At 35.4% G+C, this 15,408-nt stretch overlaps 1 protein-coding gene and 1 long non-coding RNA gene across 4 annotated transcripts in view; one reads left to right on the top strand and one right to left on the bottom strand.

Moving 5' to 3' along the window:
• rbms3 (RNA binding motif, single stranded interacting protein) overlaps positions 1–15,408 on the top strand; it is a 185,126-nt gene that overhangs the window by 155,948 nt on the left and 13,770 nt on the right. For 2 of the 3 annotated variants that reach the window (XM_051131630.1, XM_051131631.1), the window contains exons 8-9: positions 2,562–2,605; positions 6,678–6,774. In XM_051131630.1, coding sequence (XP_050987587.1) covers positions 2,562–2,605; positions 6,678–6,774 — 141 coding nt within the window. Of the gene's footprint in view, positions 1–2,561; positions 2,606–6,677; positions 6,775–10,090; positions 10,142–15,408 lie in introns of all 3 variants that reach the window. The other variant, XM_051131629.1, reaches the window with a different exon arrangement.
• On the bottom strand, positions 4,655–12,105 carry LOC127178644 (uncharacterized). Its single transcript, XR_007829417.1, has 3 exons — positions 12,015–12,105; positions 7,577–7,643; positions 4,655–4,753 (listed from the first exon to the last, which is right to left on the bottom strand). It is a non-coding gene; the product is annotated as an uncharacterized LOC127178644 (long non-coding RNA).

Consider the following 15,408-nt stretch of genomic DNA (forward strand, 5'->3'; position numbering starts at 1 on the left):
CTATTCGTATATGTGTCTATCTATCCTTTTATCCATCTATCTGTCTGTCTGTCTATCTATTCATTTATCCATTCATCTGCTTGTCTATCTATTAATTTGTCTCTGACTATCTGTCTCTCTGTCTATCTATCCATCCATCCATCCATTTGCCTATCTATTCATTTGTCTCTCTGTCTCTCTGTCTATCTCTATTTATTCATTCATCCATCCATTTGTCTGTCTATTCATTTGTCTCTCTGTCTCTCTGTCTATCTCTATTTATTCATTCATCCATCCATTTGTCTATCTATTCATTTGTCTCTCTGTCTCTCTGTCTATCTCTATTTATTCATTCATCCATCCATCCGTTTCTCTATTCATTTGTCTCACTATCATCTCTGTCTCACTGTCTATCTATCTATCTATCTATCCATCTATCTATCTGTCTGTCTATCTGTTTGTCTGTCTCTCTATCCATCAATTCATCTGCTTGTCTGTCTATTCATTTGTCTCTGTTGATCTCTCTCTCGCTGTCTATCTATCCATCCATCTGTTTATTCATTTGTCTCTCTGTCTATCCATCCATCATCCATCCATCCATTTGTCTATCTCTTCATTTGTCTCTCTATCTCTGTCTATCTGTCTATCCATCCATCCGTCTGTGTTTCTGTCTATTCATTTGTCTCACTATCATCTGTCTCACTGTCTATTCTATCTGTCTATCTATCTATCTATCTATCTATCTATCTATCTATCTATCTGTTTGTCTATATCTGTCTCTCCATCCATCAATTCATCTGCTTGTCTGTCTATTCATTTGTCTCTGTTGATCTCTCTCATTGTCTATCTATCTATCTATCTATCTATCTATCTATCTATCTATCTACCTATCTATCTATCCATCCATTTGTTTATTCATTGGTCTCTCTGTCTCTCTATCTCTGTCTATCCATCCATCCATCTATCTCTTTGTCTATTCATTTGTCTCTGTCTCTCTCTATCATCCATCCATCCATCCATCCATCTGTTTGTCTATCTATTAATTTGTCTCTCTGTCTATCTATCTCTATTTATCCATCCATCTGTTTGTCTATCTATCCATTTGTCTCTCTGTCTGTCTCTATCTATCTATCCATCCATCCATTTGTCTCTGTCTATCTCTGTCTCTCTATCCATCCATCCATCTGTTTGTCTATTCATTTTTCTCTCTATCTGTCTCACTGTCTATCCATCCATCCATCCATGCATCCATCTGTTTGTCTGTCTATTTATCTATACATTTGTCTCTCTGTTTTTGTCTCTCTATCCATCCATCCATCCATCCATCCATCTGTTTGTATATCTATTCATTTGTCTCTCTGTCTATCTCTATCCATCCATCTGTTTGTCTGTTTGTCTGTCTATTAATTTGTCTCTCTGTCTGTCTATCTATCTATCTATCTATCTGTTCATAAGGCAGTTCATAACTTGGCTTTTCTAATAAAAATTGCATTCATATTAATTTCTTTACATTTTAGATTCTACTTCCTAACATCCTGTTTGCTGCATCTATTCAAATTCAATTCAAATGCAGCCCCTGGAATTCAACAAGTTTTTAAGTCAGTTCTAAATGACACACAACCTGATCTTATACACGTCTGTACTTACCTTTTCCACGCCAGCTTCTGCCTTATTTTCCCCACGCATTCCCTTTCCCAGAATACCCAACCCTGACGAAGGGAACGAGTCGGAAACAAACCCTTTGTTTCAAACATAGGATAGAGGAAAGGAGTGAAAGAAAGGGAGGCGGGAGCAAACATTTGATTGATGGAGTCATCTGGCCGTGTTTAAGTTCCCAGTCTTTCGCTCAAGTCCTTTAATCTCTCTTCTCCTGTTTTTATTCCCGCAAAGCAAGTCGCGCCGTCTGGGTTGGCTGATGGGAAAATGGCGGCAGGGTGAACAACTGGCATTTTCTGGGCAGCCCCAGCTGCTGGCATGACGCGGCGGTTCAGGGAAGCGTTCCCAGATACCGACCAGACCGTGAGCGCCCATTATGAGGAGCTGGCAGCCGCCATGACTTTGGCTGCACTCTCTCATGAAGGCGTATTTCAATATGCAACCCCAGGGGTCCACATTAACTAGATAGAGTGTCCAGTCACACGTAGGTTAGGTCGATGGTTTTCCCACCAGTCTCCAGGTTTTCTCCCCCGCTGAGGAAAACTTGGCGCCTGACAAACTGCACTATATGAGCGTTGTTTATCTGCTCCAGTCCAATACGGGTCTAAGCGGCCAGCTTTCCCCCCTTATTCACTTAGCTGGTGCGGCTCTGTCAACATGAGCTATGCTTTCTGCAGCCTTGTAAATACCAAATAACTTTGTGCTGTATCGAACCCGAGCCCGTCTGGTATTACAGCCCAGCGCTCTGAGGTAATAGATCCACAGCTACAAGTCTCGGCCATGTGCTTTTAAAGATATAAAGAGCACTTGGCCGGCCCCTATTAGATGACCCTATTCTATTGCCAGCATTACTCAATAGACTTTATAGGATACTTGCTTCACCAGAACAATCTTTCACTCTTTGTCCTGTCTGTCTTGTGTTTCAGAGTGGCATGGCGCTGACCTATGACCCCACTGCAATGCAGAACGGGTAAGAGTCATTTGTGCTTTTCAGTTTTTGATGCTTGTTAAGGATGCCCGAGGGTAAAACGATGAAATTAGATGAGATTTAACAGTTTATCCATCCTCATACCAGTGATCCCTGCTAAAAAGACAAGCAGTACAACATAAAGTACATTATGTTGTGTTTTAGATGCTGCTATTATTATGCTAGTCTGAGGTTTCCTGTTCCAGTAAGGTCTGGCATAATAAAATATCTTAACTTTTAGTTAAAGAAGTTTTTTAATGTATTTTGAAGAAGCCTCTCATGCTTTTTCTATTTGATCAAAAATATTATTACAGTTTAAAATAGCTGTTTTCCATTTCTATTTCTGTTTTAAAACTTAATTTTAAACAACCATTACTCCAATCTTTAGTGTCACATGATCCTTAAGAAATCATTCTAATATGCTGATTTGGTGAACAACAGTTGTTAAATAATGATACAGGATTATTTATTTATTTATTTATTTATTTGTTTGTTTGTTTGTATAAATGGAAAGTTCAAAAGAACAGCATTTATTAGAAATAAAAATCGTTATTAAAGTGTCTAATTTTAAATTAGTTTAATGCATCTTTGCCTAATGAAAGTGTTAATTTCTTTAAAGTGGTAATTTCTTCAAATGGTAATGTATGCATATATAATGGTAAAGGTAATGGTAAAGATGCATATATAAAAATTCATTTCAAATATCAAAAATATCAGTTCCAGCTTTAAATATATCTTAGTAAAATTATTTCAATTTGTAATTAATTTAATGTCTTAAATTATTAGATGATGTTTTTACATGGGCATAATTGCAGTATTGCAATATGAAAAGCATTATAATTATGATTAAAATAATATGCCTCAGGTTCCTGCTTGGTATTTCATATATAAACCATTTTCTATTAATAATGTAACTGTGTAAATATGCATTTGAACTATCAGTAACTCAGTAAAAGTTATTATTTTTGTTAATTTATCCATTATTTCACAACATTTACAAAGGTGGACATTTTGAAAATGGTAACCAAAAAAGTCCTTCTACTTCTTGAAGAATATGAATAATCCACCAGGGGGCAGAAGTCATGTGGTACATCATATACAAAAAGGTTTTAAGGAAGGTACTGATAACGTTAATGAGACCTATGGTCAGTTAGCTTAACCACCAAGACTTCCTTGACTAACCAGCCAGTTTGTGCAGGTTTAATCTGGTCTATTCTGCTACATCTGAGGTGCAGTGAGTAATGCTGAACCCTACAGAGTTGTGTTGTACACTGGCACACACATACACACAAATACTGTCATAATCAATCTGCATTTTGCGCCATTGTTGCACCGAAGAGTGTAAGTGTTTCGTCAGGTGCTGGTTGCAGGGCAGGAAGCTGGGTGCTGGACTAGTGGAAATAAGACCCTTTCTATCTGTCCGCTCTGGTGGACGGAAGGCCCAGGGCTCTGTCTGTGATCCAGCACTCTGGGGAAACAGTCACAGTCGTACCTCGGTTACCAGCTCCGGCTCCTTCTGCACCCCTGACTCAGCACCTGCTGTCTGCAGGAAAGGGAACGAAATAAGGAATGACAAAAATATGCAATCGTGAAAAAATAGGCAGAATCTGAATTGTAAATAACAGAGCGACTAGAAAGGGCAGTGGAAGATTAGTTTCCTTTCTCCTTTCCATCACATTAGTGTATATATATAGTGAGTTCATACAGTCTTCTTAATTGTTTAATGGCGCATGCCGTCTCAATGTCAACGGGCTGAGGCTAATAGCCGGTATAAATAACAGCATAGTGCTAGGCTAAAAAAAAGGATGGCACACCGATGTAAACTGGCGTGTAAAGCTTCACGTTTTAACCCTGCTTCAAAGATTGTGTTACCTTCTTCCTGGACATGCTCTCACTCAGGTCGTCTTGTGTGACTGTGACATAAGGGAGCATGAGCTCTCTAGGGCAGACAGCGTTTCTCTCCCCACGCTCCATTTCTCAGCTGCCAGACAAGCCGATCAATAAAGCCTAGCAACGGAGCTTGCAGATGAAACATGTCCGCAGTAGGTACACAATGATAAATAAAGTCCTGCCCGAGAACTGTAGCTATTGGAAAATGCTGTTGCTCGGGTAACACAGAGAAGTCAACAAATTAACTGTTGTGACACAAACCTGTGGAGATAAACACACACAAACATACAAAAGATTTATATTTCAAATAAATGCTGTTCTATTAATGAAAAAACCCTGAAAAATAAAATCATGGTTTCCACAAAAATGTTTTTAACGTTGATGATGATCAAAAATTATTCTTGAACAGCAAAACAGCAAATATAAATGATTTCTGAATGATGTGACACTGAAGACTGGAGTAATGATGCTGAAAACTCAGGAATGAATTGCATTTTAAAATATATTAAAATACAAAATAGTTAATTTAAATAAAAAAAAATGTGCATGCATATATATATTAATGTGTATATGGGTTGTTGACGTGACATGGCATTTTTACTGTCACACAAGGTAAAAATTAATGTAATTAATATTGTCATTATTTAAAATGCACTAAATCGTTAAACATTTCTTTGTCCTACATGGACTTGTTGTTATAAACAATGCAGTGTTATTAAAAAATATATATATATTTTTGAGCCAAATGTCAAAATTGACTTGTGACTGTCTCAAGCATGGTTCAAGAAATTACAATTTTTATAAATTAAAAAAAAAAAAGCATAAAAATGTTCATAAATACCTTTGGCATAATGGTGCAAGTGTCTGTTTAGTAAATGGCAAATGTTTTTTTTCATCCATATATTTCTATTTTTTGCCTCTGAAAATCACATCCTCCGGTGTCACCATATCCTGATTTTAAATCAGCTATTTCCAGAATAAAACTTTAATTAGTTGAAGGACCCCATTCATGGTCATGTTCCTGAAGCCCACTGTCAAGCCCATGATATGTGCACTTAGTAAATTTTTGCCTCAGAATTGTTCAGATATCTAACTTTTTTGGAACCACTACACAAGTGTTACATTTTGTTGTCCTTTGGTGTGACATCCCTAAATTATATTTTTTAATTAAACCTATATGTTAAACTACATAATCATGGAAAATTATGCAAATGTGTCTTGCTTACCGCTAATGACAGGTTAGCTCGGAATAGCAAGGTCATTAATTGACACAAAAGGCTGAAACGTCCTTTGGTGTGACAGAAAATGTCACACCACAGGACAAAGATGTCCCACCAGAGGACAAGGTCTCTTTAAAAAGCATTTTAAATAATTAAATAATAAGATTTGTTTAAATCCTTTTTATTCTTTTTTAATTTGATAAACTTTCTTTCTACTTTGACATATTCAAAATGATAATTTCTGTCCTCTAGTGTGATGTAATGTCCTATGGTGTGACACACATAAAAAAAAAAAAAAAACACAGATTTGTTTTCATCTAAAACAAATACTGTTGAGTATTGCAATAGGGGAGATAAAAATATCACTCATCTTAAAATGGTATAATTTTCAACAGTTTTGAAGGTATGACAGCAAAGTTTGTCTTCTTGTCGAAATTTGTCTTGAAATTGTCCAACAAGTCATGGGGAAAAAGTGATGTTAATTATAATTTCATATTAAATAAATAACACCATATGAAAATAAATATCTAACAATGAAGATACATCTCTCTCGTGCTATTTGTACATTATTAAGACTTTTTTTTCCTCATTTTTGCTGTCACACCAGAGAATAAATGTATGGTACAGTTCAGTAAAAATGAAAAAACTTTTTTTTCTTCATTTTTGCTGTCACACCACAGGACAAATATATGGTACAGTTCAGTAAAAATAAAAAAACAAACAATGAAAGAACTGATGAAGTTAGGAACCCTTTATATTTTCTCAAAGATCGGACTTCAAAAATGGCAAAAAATGTACAAAAAAAAAGCATTTTTTGCATTTTTTACTAGCTATTTTTCAATTACCCATATATGTGCTGCTATTAAGTTCTTTTTTTCTCTCAATTTTTCAGACTCTCTCAAAAGTTTAAAACCCTTGTTTTATACAACCAAAGTGTACTAACAATATCTTTGTGTATCTTGCAGGTTCTACTCCTCACCATACAGCATCTCCACAAACCGCATGATCGCTCAAACATCAATCACTCCATTCATCGCAGCCTCTCCTGTCTCCACATATCAGGTGAGATCATATACGCAGCATTCAGAACAAACACATGCTGCAGGCAAACAAACTCGCACATTTACATTCATACAGTGGCCCTTAGAAACATTTGGACACTGAACATGTCATATTTAAAACAAGTATTTGCTAGCACAGTTATTTAAAGGGATAGTTCACCCAAAAATGAAAATTACCTCATGATTTACTCACCCTCAAGCCATCCTAGGTGTATATGACTGTATTCCTTCAGACGAATACAATTAGAGTTATATTTTTAAAAAATGTCCTGCCTCTTTCAAGCTTTACAGTGGCAGTGAATGGGTGTTGAGATTTTGAAGTCCAATAAAGCGCATCCATCCATCATAAAAAATACTCCACACAACTCCAAGTGGTTAATAAAGGCCTTCTTAAAGTGAATCGATGCATCATGCACAAGAAAAACATCCATATTTATAATTTTAAATGGAGTAATTTGTAGTGTGGAGTATTTTTATGATGGATGGATGCACTTTTTTGGGTTTTAAAATCTCAACACCCATTCACTGGCATTATAAAACTTGGAAGAGCCAGGAATTTTTTTTAATATAACTCTGACTATATTCGTCTGAAAGAAGAAAGTCATATACACCTAGGATGGCTTGAGGGTGATTCATTTTCATTTTTGGGTGAACTATCCCTTTAATATTTCACAATTTAAGGCATTTTTAAGTGAAATTTGAGTGTCCAAATGCTTTGGGTCCACTGTATATAAACACAATTACATGCAAACACAAATGCATTTTGTGTCACACACATATGAGAAGAGCATGTTGTGCTGTACCTTGTTTTCCATCACTCTCCATGTTTGCTGTTATGTTAGGAAAGCTTATTAACGCTGTTCTCCAGCCCTGCAGTCAGACAGAGTGAGCAAACAGTGACTATGAGCATCCTTAATTGATTTGGCTTAAGCTAAACTAAACAAAACATTGCTGAGCGTAGAGAATAGCTAAGCCCTTTAGATCATGTACCTCCCGTCCTCACGAGAACCTCGTCCTCTCGCAAACACGCCGACACACACGTACGCGAGCACAAGCGCACATATACAAAACCACCCACGCTGACCGGAGCGGCACCCTAGTCTTAGTTTACGCTCTCGGCCACACGTTTGTTATGATAAATTCTGCACGCCAGCAAGGTTATCTCTTAATCAAATTTCGCGATATCATGTGCAAAAGCGCCCTGCTGGCCGCCGAATTAATTTTAAATTGCAAACTGCGCTGAACCCGCCAAAAAGAGTTCAAAGCCCAGCTGACGGGAAATCAATGCGCTGCTACCTTTATTTCTCCCCCAGAACTTCGAGAATGGAACAAGAGACAACTGTTTCCTTCTCCGGTGAAAGGACAGAGAGAAGGGGAGAAAGAGGGAGAGCGAATGAATCTTTTAACAGTCAGGGAGAGAGAGACAAGGTGTGCGCTTACACATCTTAGTGGACTTAGTGTGTTTAGAGAGAGAAAGAGAGAGAGAGAGAGAGAGAGAGAGAGAGACGCCCGAGGCGGATCACAGTGATGAACAAATCCCAAAGGCTTTTCTCCCTAGAACAACATAAAAGGACACCGCATATAAATTTAGACACCTACGACTGTTCAAACGCACTTTCATGAAACTAAATGCATACATCCATCCTCTCATACAGGAAGTGGCCACTTATTCTCAGTCCGTGTGGTATAAAAATAATACTCGAGCATAACAGTGTTATTTTAGTATCTTTTCTTTTAGCTATCATTTTAATTTGTTTTCTGTTTTCATTTTAGGTTAGTAATTTTCAAGTGTTAGTAATTTTGTTGTGTTTGTCTGTTTTTAATGTCTATATAGTTCATTTTTATTTCAGTTTCAGTTACATCAGTTGTGTGGTATAATATAATACTCAAAAATATCAGTTAATTTAGAATTATTTTTCTTTCTATATTTTAGTTTCAGTATTTTTTTTGTAATTTTTTATATATAAATATATATATATTTCTTATATAGATTTATTTATTTATATAATTATATTACAAATGTATATATTTGTTCAATTAAAATATTTGTAAAATATTTGATACATTAAAATTTAATTTATTTGTTTGTTTTATTCATTTTATTTTTAGTACATCCAGTGTGTAGTATTAAAAAATAATGCACAAGCATATCTGTGTTATTTTAGTATTCAGTGGGGGTTTTTTTCACATTTTTATATCATATTATATCATAATTTATATGATATTGATATTTGTATTTTCCATTCTCATTGTTATTTTAACTAATATATATATACACATATATGTAACACAACAAAACTGACAAAAAAAACGTATGGTAAAATTGACAAAAAAAATGTACTGTATGTATGTGTATATATATTTGCAATTAGTTTGATTTGTTTTTTTTGTGTTAATTTTATTTCTGTTTATACATGTACTATTTTGTATTTTGTAGTATTTGATAGTATTAAAAATACACAATTAATACGTAATACATAATTATTTTATATTTAGTGTTTTTTTCACATTTTTATATCATATTATATCATATCTTATATAATTTTAATTTTTAATTTAACTACCATATATATGTATATATATATGTGTGTGTGTGTATGTACATTATATATATATATATATATATATATATATATATATATATATATATTTATTATATATAATTTATTTATTATTATTTATTTATTTTAGTATATAGTGTTATTTCACATTTTTATATTTTTTTATATATCTTATATAGTTTTTGTTTTCCATTATTGTTTTTAGTTTAACTAACATTTTTGTCATTTTGAGTTTTGACATATTTATTAGTTTTTGTCCTTTTTATGATCTGTAGTTTTTATGAGTTTTATGTTATTTTTAGTTATATTTATTTTAGTACATCAAGTTCAACTAAATGAAAATGAGAAATGTTGCCTTGTCAACTAGCTGAAATATACGTTTTATTTTATTTTAATAAATGTTTATTTTTATTGCAAGTAACGCAAGTGTTTTTTATAGTTTTAGTTTTAGTTAATTATAGTAACCCTGTCCTAAATGTAGTAATTGTTGGTGCGAGAATTACTATGGCGGCGAGATGAAAGCAGAGATTTTTTTGGGGTCCAAGTCGGCCTTAGATGATGAAATTGCTGCCGCAGCGCTGTAATTAGGAGGCAATATCGCTGTCTGTAGAATTCCGATCCCTGTGTAATTATCGCACTTGTATTACTTGCTCCTGCCTTGGCTGTTCTGTGGGAATCGGGGCTTCGAGGCAGCGGGAGGAGGCGTAGGAGGGGGGGGGAGGAGTGAAATTAAGAAATGCTGGTTTCCGCCCACAGGTCCAGAGTACGTCGTGGATGCCTCACCAACAGTACGTTATGCAACCTACGGTAAGTGCTGCTGAGGAGGTGTTCATTTATCTTGTTTGTGTATGTGTGTGTGTGTGTGTGTGTGTGTTGGGGACATGAGGAAACAGACAGATAGAGAGGAATGAGGAGAGGTGAGAGTGATTTCGTTTATCTTTGTGAAAGAGTGGATGTTCTGTGAGATAAAAAAATAAAAAAATAAATAAATGCTGTGCTCTTTACCCCCATTGCCCTCTTGTGGCCGAGCAAGCAAGCGCGGGAGTGGTGAAAGGTCGGAAACGGATGTTTAAATGATTATTTCACCCAAATGTGTAACATTTTTAATCATTTACTCACCCTTATGTCAATCCAAATCAAGTTTCTTTATTACAGTATGTGGAACTCAAAAGAAAAAAATGTAAGAATGTACATAAGAATGAATGAGAAAGGGGACTGTTATGTCCAATAAATGACAAAAAAAAAGCAAAAAAAAGTATTGCACACAATGTTTTACATTAACAGACAGAATTTAAGTTGTTATTCGCTGAAATGTCTTGTTGTCTATCTCATGTAGTGATGTATGCGAGACAAAGTAGTTTTAATGTGAATCTATTTACCTAAATATAACAGAAAATATTTTAGATGCAAGATGTAGACGCAAGATTGTGCTAGGAGGTGTACAGAAAAGTAAAAAAAAAAAAAAAACTGTGTAAAATGTAATAAAAAACATTAAATAATAATTATAGGGGGGGAAAAAGACTTTTCTGTACACTTCCTAGCACATTCTTGCATCTATATATTTTCAGACCCATAACAATTAATTAATTATATAAAATTTTATTTAAAAAAAAGCAATAGAAAGAATTGGAAGAATTATGATAATACAATTATAATAAAGATAATAGAAAAAAATGATATTTTTTTCAACACCTCCGGGCGTATTCTTGCATCTATTTTCAGACCCATAAAATTAATTAATGAATATTAATAAAAAATAATAGTAATAGAATGAATTAGAAAAAAATTAAATGTATATAGAGAAAAATTATGTAAAATGTAATAAAAAAATTTTAATGATAAAAACAGAAAAAAATTAAAAACTTTTCTGTACACCTCCTAGCCCACTCTTGCATCAATATATTTTCAGACCCATAAAAAATAAATAATTAAGTAATTAATTAATTCATAATATATATAAAATGTAATAAAAACTAGAAAAAAAATGAAAAAATGAAATATATAAAGAGAAAAGTAAAATGTAATAAAAATATAAATAATAATAATAATAGAAAACAAATTCTGTAAATCTATATGTTTTTCGGACACATTTTTATTGTTAAAAATACAAATATTTAACGGGAAATATTATCTGTTATATTAGATAAATTAATTAATTCATTCATTCATTCATTTATAATATTTAAAATATAGAAAAAATAAATAATAGTAATAGAAAGATATATATACACACAATATATATACACACACACACACACTTTTTTCTATTACTATTATTTCATTTTTGATTAGATTTGACACAATTTTCCTTTGAACTTTTCTGCACGCCTCCTAGTGTGTTCTTGTCGTTCCCCAGGTTTAAAACCTCTGACCACTTTTATGAAATGTTATTGTGCTTTTTGTCATTTTGGAGCTCGACAGCTCACATTTTTTATGTCAGAAAAAAAGTTCTAGGGGTTTGAAGCCACATGAGGATGAGCAAATGATGACAGAATTGTCATTTCTGGGTGAACTGTCCCTTTAAGGGCAGACGACTCAGGGATCTGTTCCTCCAGTCAGTCCGCTGTCTGTATCAGATAAATAGATCCCTTGTCTGAGCTCCATCGACACAACTTTGTCAACCTTGAGACGCTTTTTTTCTTTATCTGTCTCGCTACACAAATACACAGGTACAACCTACCTCTCTTGTGTTCTTTTCTTAAGTCTTGTATAAGAAGGCAACCCCTTGGCCCTGGGTCTGGAGGTCTGCCCACCGTCTCTTTGGCTCTCACCTGAACTTGGATTTACTATAAGCCAGGGGTCTGCATTCCTCCACGGAAATGGCCAAAGGTAGTCTGGGATCAGGGCTTTTTCTTTGGCAGGGCCTGAAAAAAGGCTTCAGTCAGCTGTTTCCAGATCCGCAGCAGGCAGACACAGGGCTTCATACGATCCCGAGCAACTGGAGAAGTGAAACGGGGTTATAGAAAAGGAGGCAGATGTCTGTCTGACTAGATAATGATATTCCAGACTTGTGCGAGTGTGTGTGTGAGTGCATGTGTCGTCAGATGGGAGGTTTGATGATCATGATTATGTTGTGTAAATGTGTTTGTAACCAAACCCTCACATCTAATGATCTGGCAACCCATCAGAAAAGACCTCAGCTGCCTGGGAGAGAGTGAGAGAGAGAGAGAGAGAGAGAGAGAGAGAGGCAGTGGGAGTCTGTGAGCTGATCTCTGCCTAATTTGAAAATCCTGGAAAGAAAACAAAGGCGGAAGAAATCATGTTTTTTTTCTTTCTTTTCGTGGGTCCTGCGAAGAGAGAAGGCAAGCAATTAAAAGTGGCTGAGAAAGGGAAGCATTGTTATTGGAGAACGCCGCTGCATTTGGCACCTTGTTACCGTGGAGACACGTGACCATAGCGACCGGAGCCGGCGATGAGGGTTTAAGCAGATCAGCAGACAATGGAAGCGCTCTGAGCTCCCTCTCCGCAGTGCAGCGTATGTGTGTGTGTGTGTGTATTTTAGTATACATCAGTACCTTAAGTGCACCTGCTGTTGTGACCTGCTGATTTTGTTGGCCATATAGCTGAGTTATGCATTACTATCCTAGCCAGATGACAGCTGTGTGTGTGTGTGTGGGCTCAGTTGTGTCCTTAGAAGGGTTGAGTAAAATTCTGAAATTAGGATTTGGCTTTGTTTCGAATCACGAATGTGAATTTGAATGGAATTGACCATGAACCCCAGGATGCTGAATTGGAATTTAAATTGGAGTGACAGGAAGAGGAATTTACTGGAATGCAATTCAAAAGAAATTCAACAAAGAGTTTCATTAGATCAGCACAAGAACAAAATGGCCAAGACAAGATCGCTTTTCAGCCTGATTCATGTAGTTTGGCTCCAACTTAAGGGTAATTTAATTTTAGGTAATTTCCCCATCTAATTATTGTCTATTATAGATAGATAGATAGATAGATAGATAGATAAATAGTTCCTCATTTTATAATTTTCTATTATACTCACATGTAACAAACAATATATAGCCGGGGGTTACCGGGGTTCAAGCGCTTTAAGGCATTTAAGCACATATGAAAAAAACATTATTTAGCAAGCTTGTAACCACCTAAATCAATTATTTTAAAAAGCATTGTGGCACATCCAGGTAATTTACCATAGAAATATTATGTTTTTTAACCCTTTAACTGTTACTCCCATTTTTTAAAACAGACATAAAAATGCACTATCCAGACTTACATTTTTATAAATCATGAATGAAAATATTTTGTAATATGATTTTGATGTACATTTTCCGTGGTAATGCAGTGTCTGATTTTAAAATGCCTTTCAAAGGATGAACTTTGAGATTTTAAGTTTTGAACTGATATATAATTTCTTATGATTTCTATAGGAAATGAAGAAAGTCTTTTATGACAAAGGTCAGAACTCTTGACATGCATTAATCTTTTACTTTTCCTACATAATTTCTATTACAAAAATACAGTAAAATATCTATTTAGGAGTCTTAGACCTTTCCAACGATGTATAGTTTGTCATGATTAGATTAGGATTTATTTGTAATATGGTGAAGTAAACGTAGGCGTCCCACCTGGGGAAAGGTGACAGTTAAAGGGTTAATTGTTATGACTGTTATAGCACCAGCTGTAGTCTGATCTCCTTAAAACTTTCCATGCTTGTTTATAATCACCTGTCGCATGTGCTCAGCAGGTTTTGTGAAGTTTTGAGTTTTCATTTAGGCTTTATAGGATTTTGGGTAAATTTGGACAAGCCCCTTATCTAAACGGCCCCGTTATAGCTTCCCAAAGGGTAAATCTCAACATTTTTGGATAATTATTGGCCTGAGGAGTCCAGAGAATTGTATTGCAGTAGTCTTTTCCAGATTGAGCAAAAAAACCTAGGACTAGTTCACAAAAGTATGTTTTTTACATCATAATCATTTAACAAATGATTTGATTGACAGCTGTGGTTCTAGAAACAAAGTTGTCTGGAGTGATCGGCCTCCGTTAACCTTTTCTAGCAGGTCCTCAAAATTCATCACCCTTATGGCGGCCATGTTTTTTGAGATACGCAAATGTCCAAGCTCAGTGATGTTGTTTTTTCTTTCTTTCTTTTTCGGTGACCTCAGATTGAGCTCTTACGTAAGTGTTGTGAGTTTGGTGGAGATATCTCATTCGGTTTAGGAGTTATAGGCATTTTACTAAAAGTGGCCCTGCCCCTTTCAAACATTTTGTGAGCCGAACGTTTAACTTTTTTGATAAATAATAATCATTGATATTCGCTCCCCAGAGAATCATTCTACACACTGGTTTGGTTCTGATCGTGTGAAAAACCTACAGTAGGACTAGTTTGCAAAAGGTTGACATTGTTTTTCAAAAAATGCGAAATGCCCGAAAATTTTGCCTGGGTCACGATCGAATCTGAGGCGTGCATTTTGTCCGGCGCGAGTCAAGAGTTCCAGTGCATAAGACATTTGAGTCTGCGACTGACAGTTTAGGAATTATGAGTGATTTCGTACTTTTGATCGCTGTAGCGCCCCCCGTCAGGCCCATTGGGGCGAGCCTTTGTCATGTGCAGAATGGTTCTCTGCGGAGTGAATATCAGTAGCGTGGTAAGGTCATTAACTGTGTTAAATATTTTTAATTCTGTTAAACTGGAAAAATTAATTGCCTGCATTAACACGCAAATTTTGACAGCACTAATATATATAAACATGCATGCATACAATATATAAATGCATCCACTAATTAGGTTGAATTTTACATTCTTAGACTTATTAGACTTTTTGCTATTTATTTCTCTTTTTGCAGCGTAGCATAATTAGCAACAGTATCTCCGAAGCCAACCAGCTTCACAAAATGATGTTGACCAGTATTAAGTAGAATAAACCAGCGTGGAAATTCATGCTGGTGTAAGCTAGTCTTTTCAGCAGGGTAGCTGCACAGATGTTGTGTGCAGGGCACACACACACACACACACACCAACTAGCAAGCGCACACTTACCCACAATGCACCACCCAGAGGGCCATCACTCAACTGTACCTGTTACTTTCCATCTTAGCGCAGAGAAGAATCCCCAGCCGCC

This window comes from Labeo rohita, chromosome 16, assembly GCF_022985175.1.
Source record: "Labeo rohita strain BAU-BD-2019 chromosome 16, IGBB_LRoh.1.0, whole genome shotgun sequence".
Classification (NCBI taxonomy): domain Eukaryota; kingdom Metazoa; phylum Chordata; class Actinopteri; order Cypriniformes; family Cyprinidae; genus Labeo; species Labeo rohita.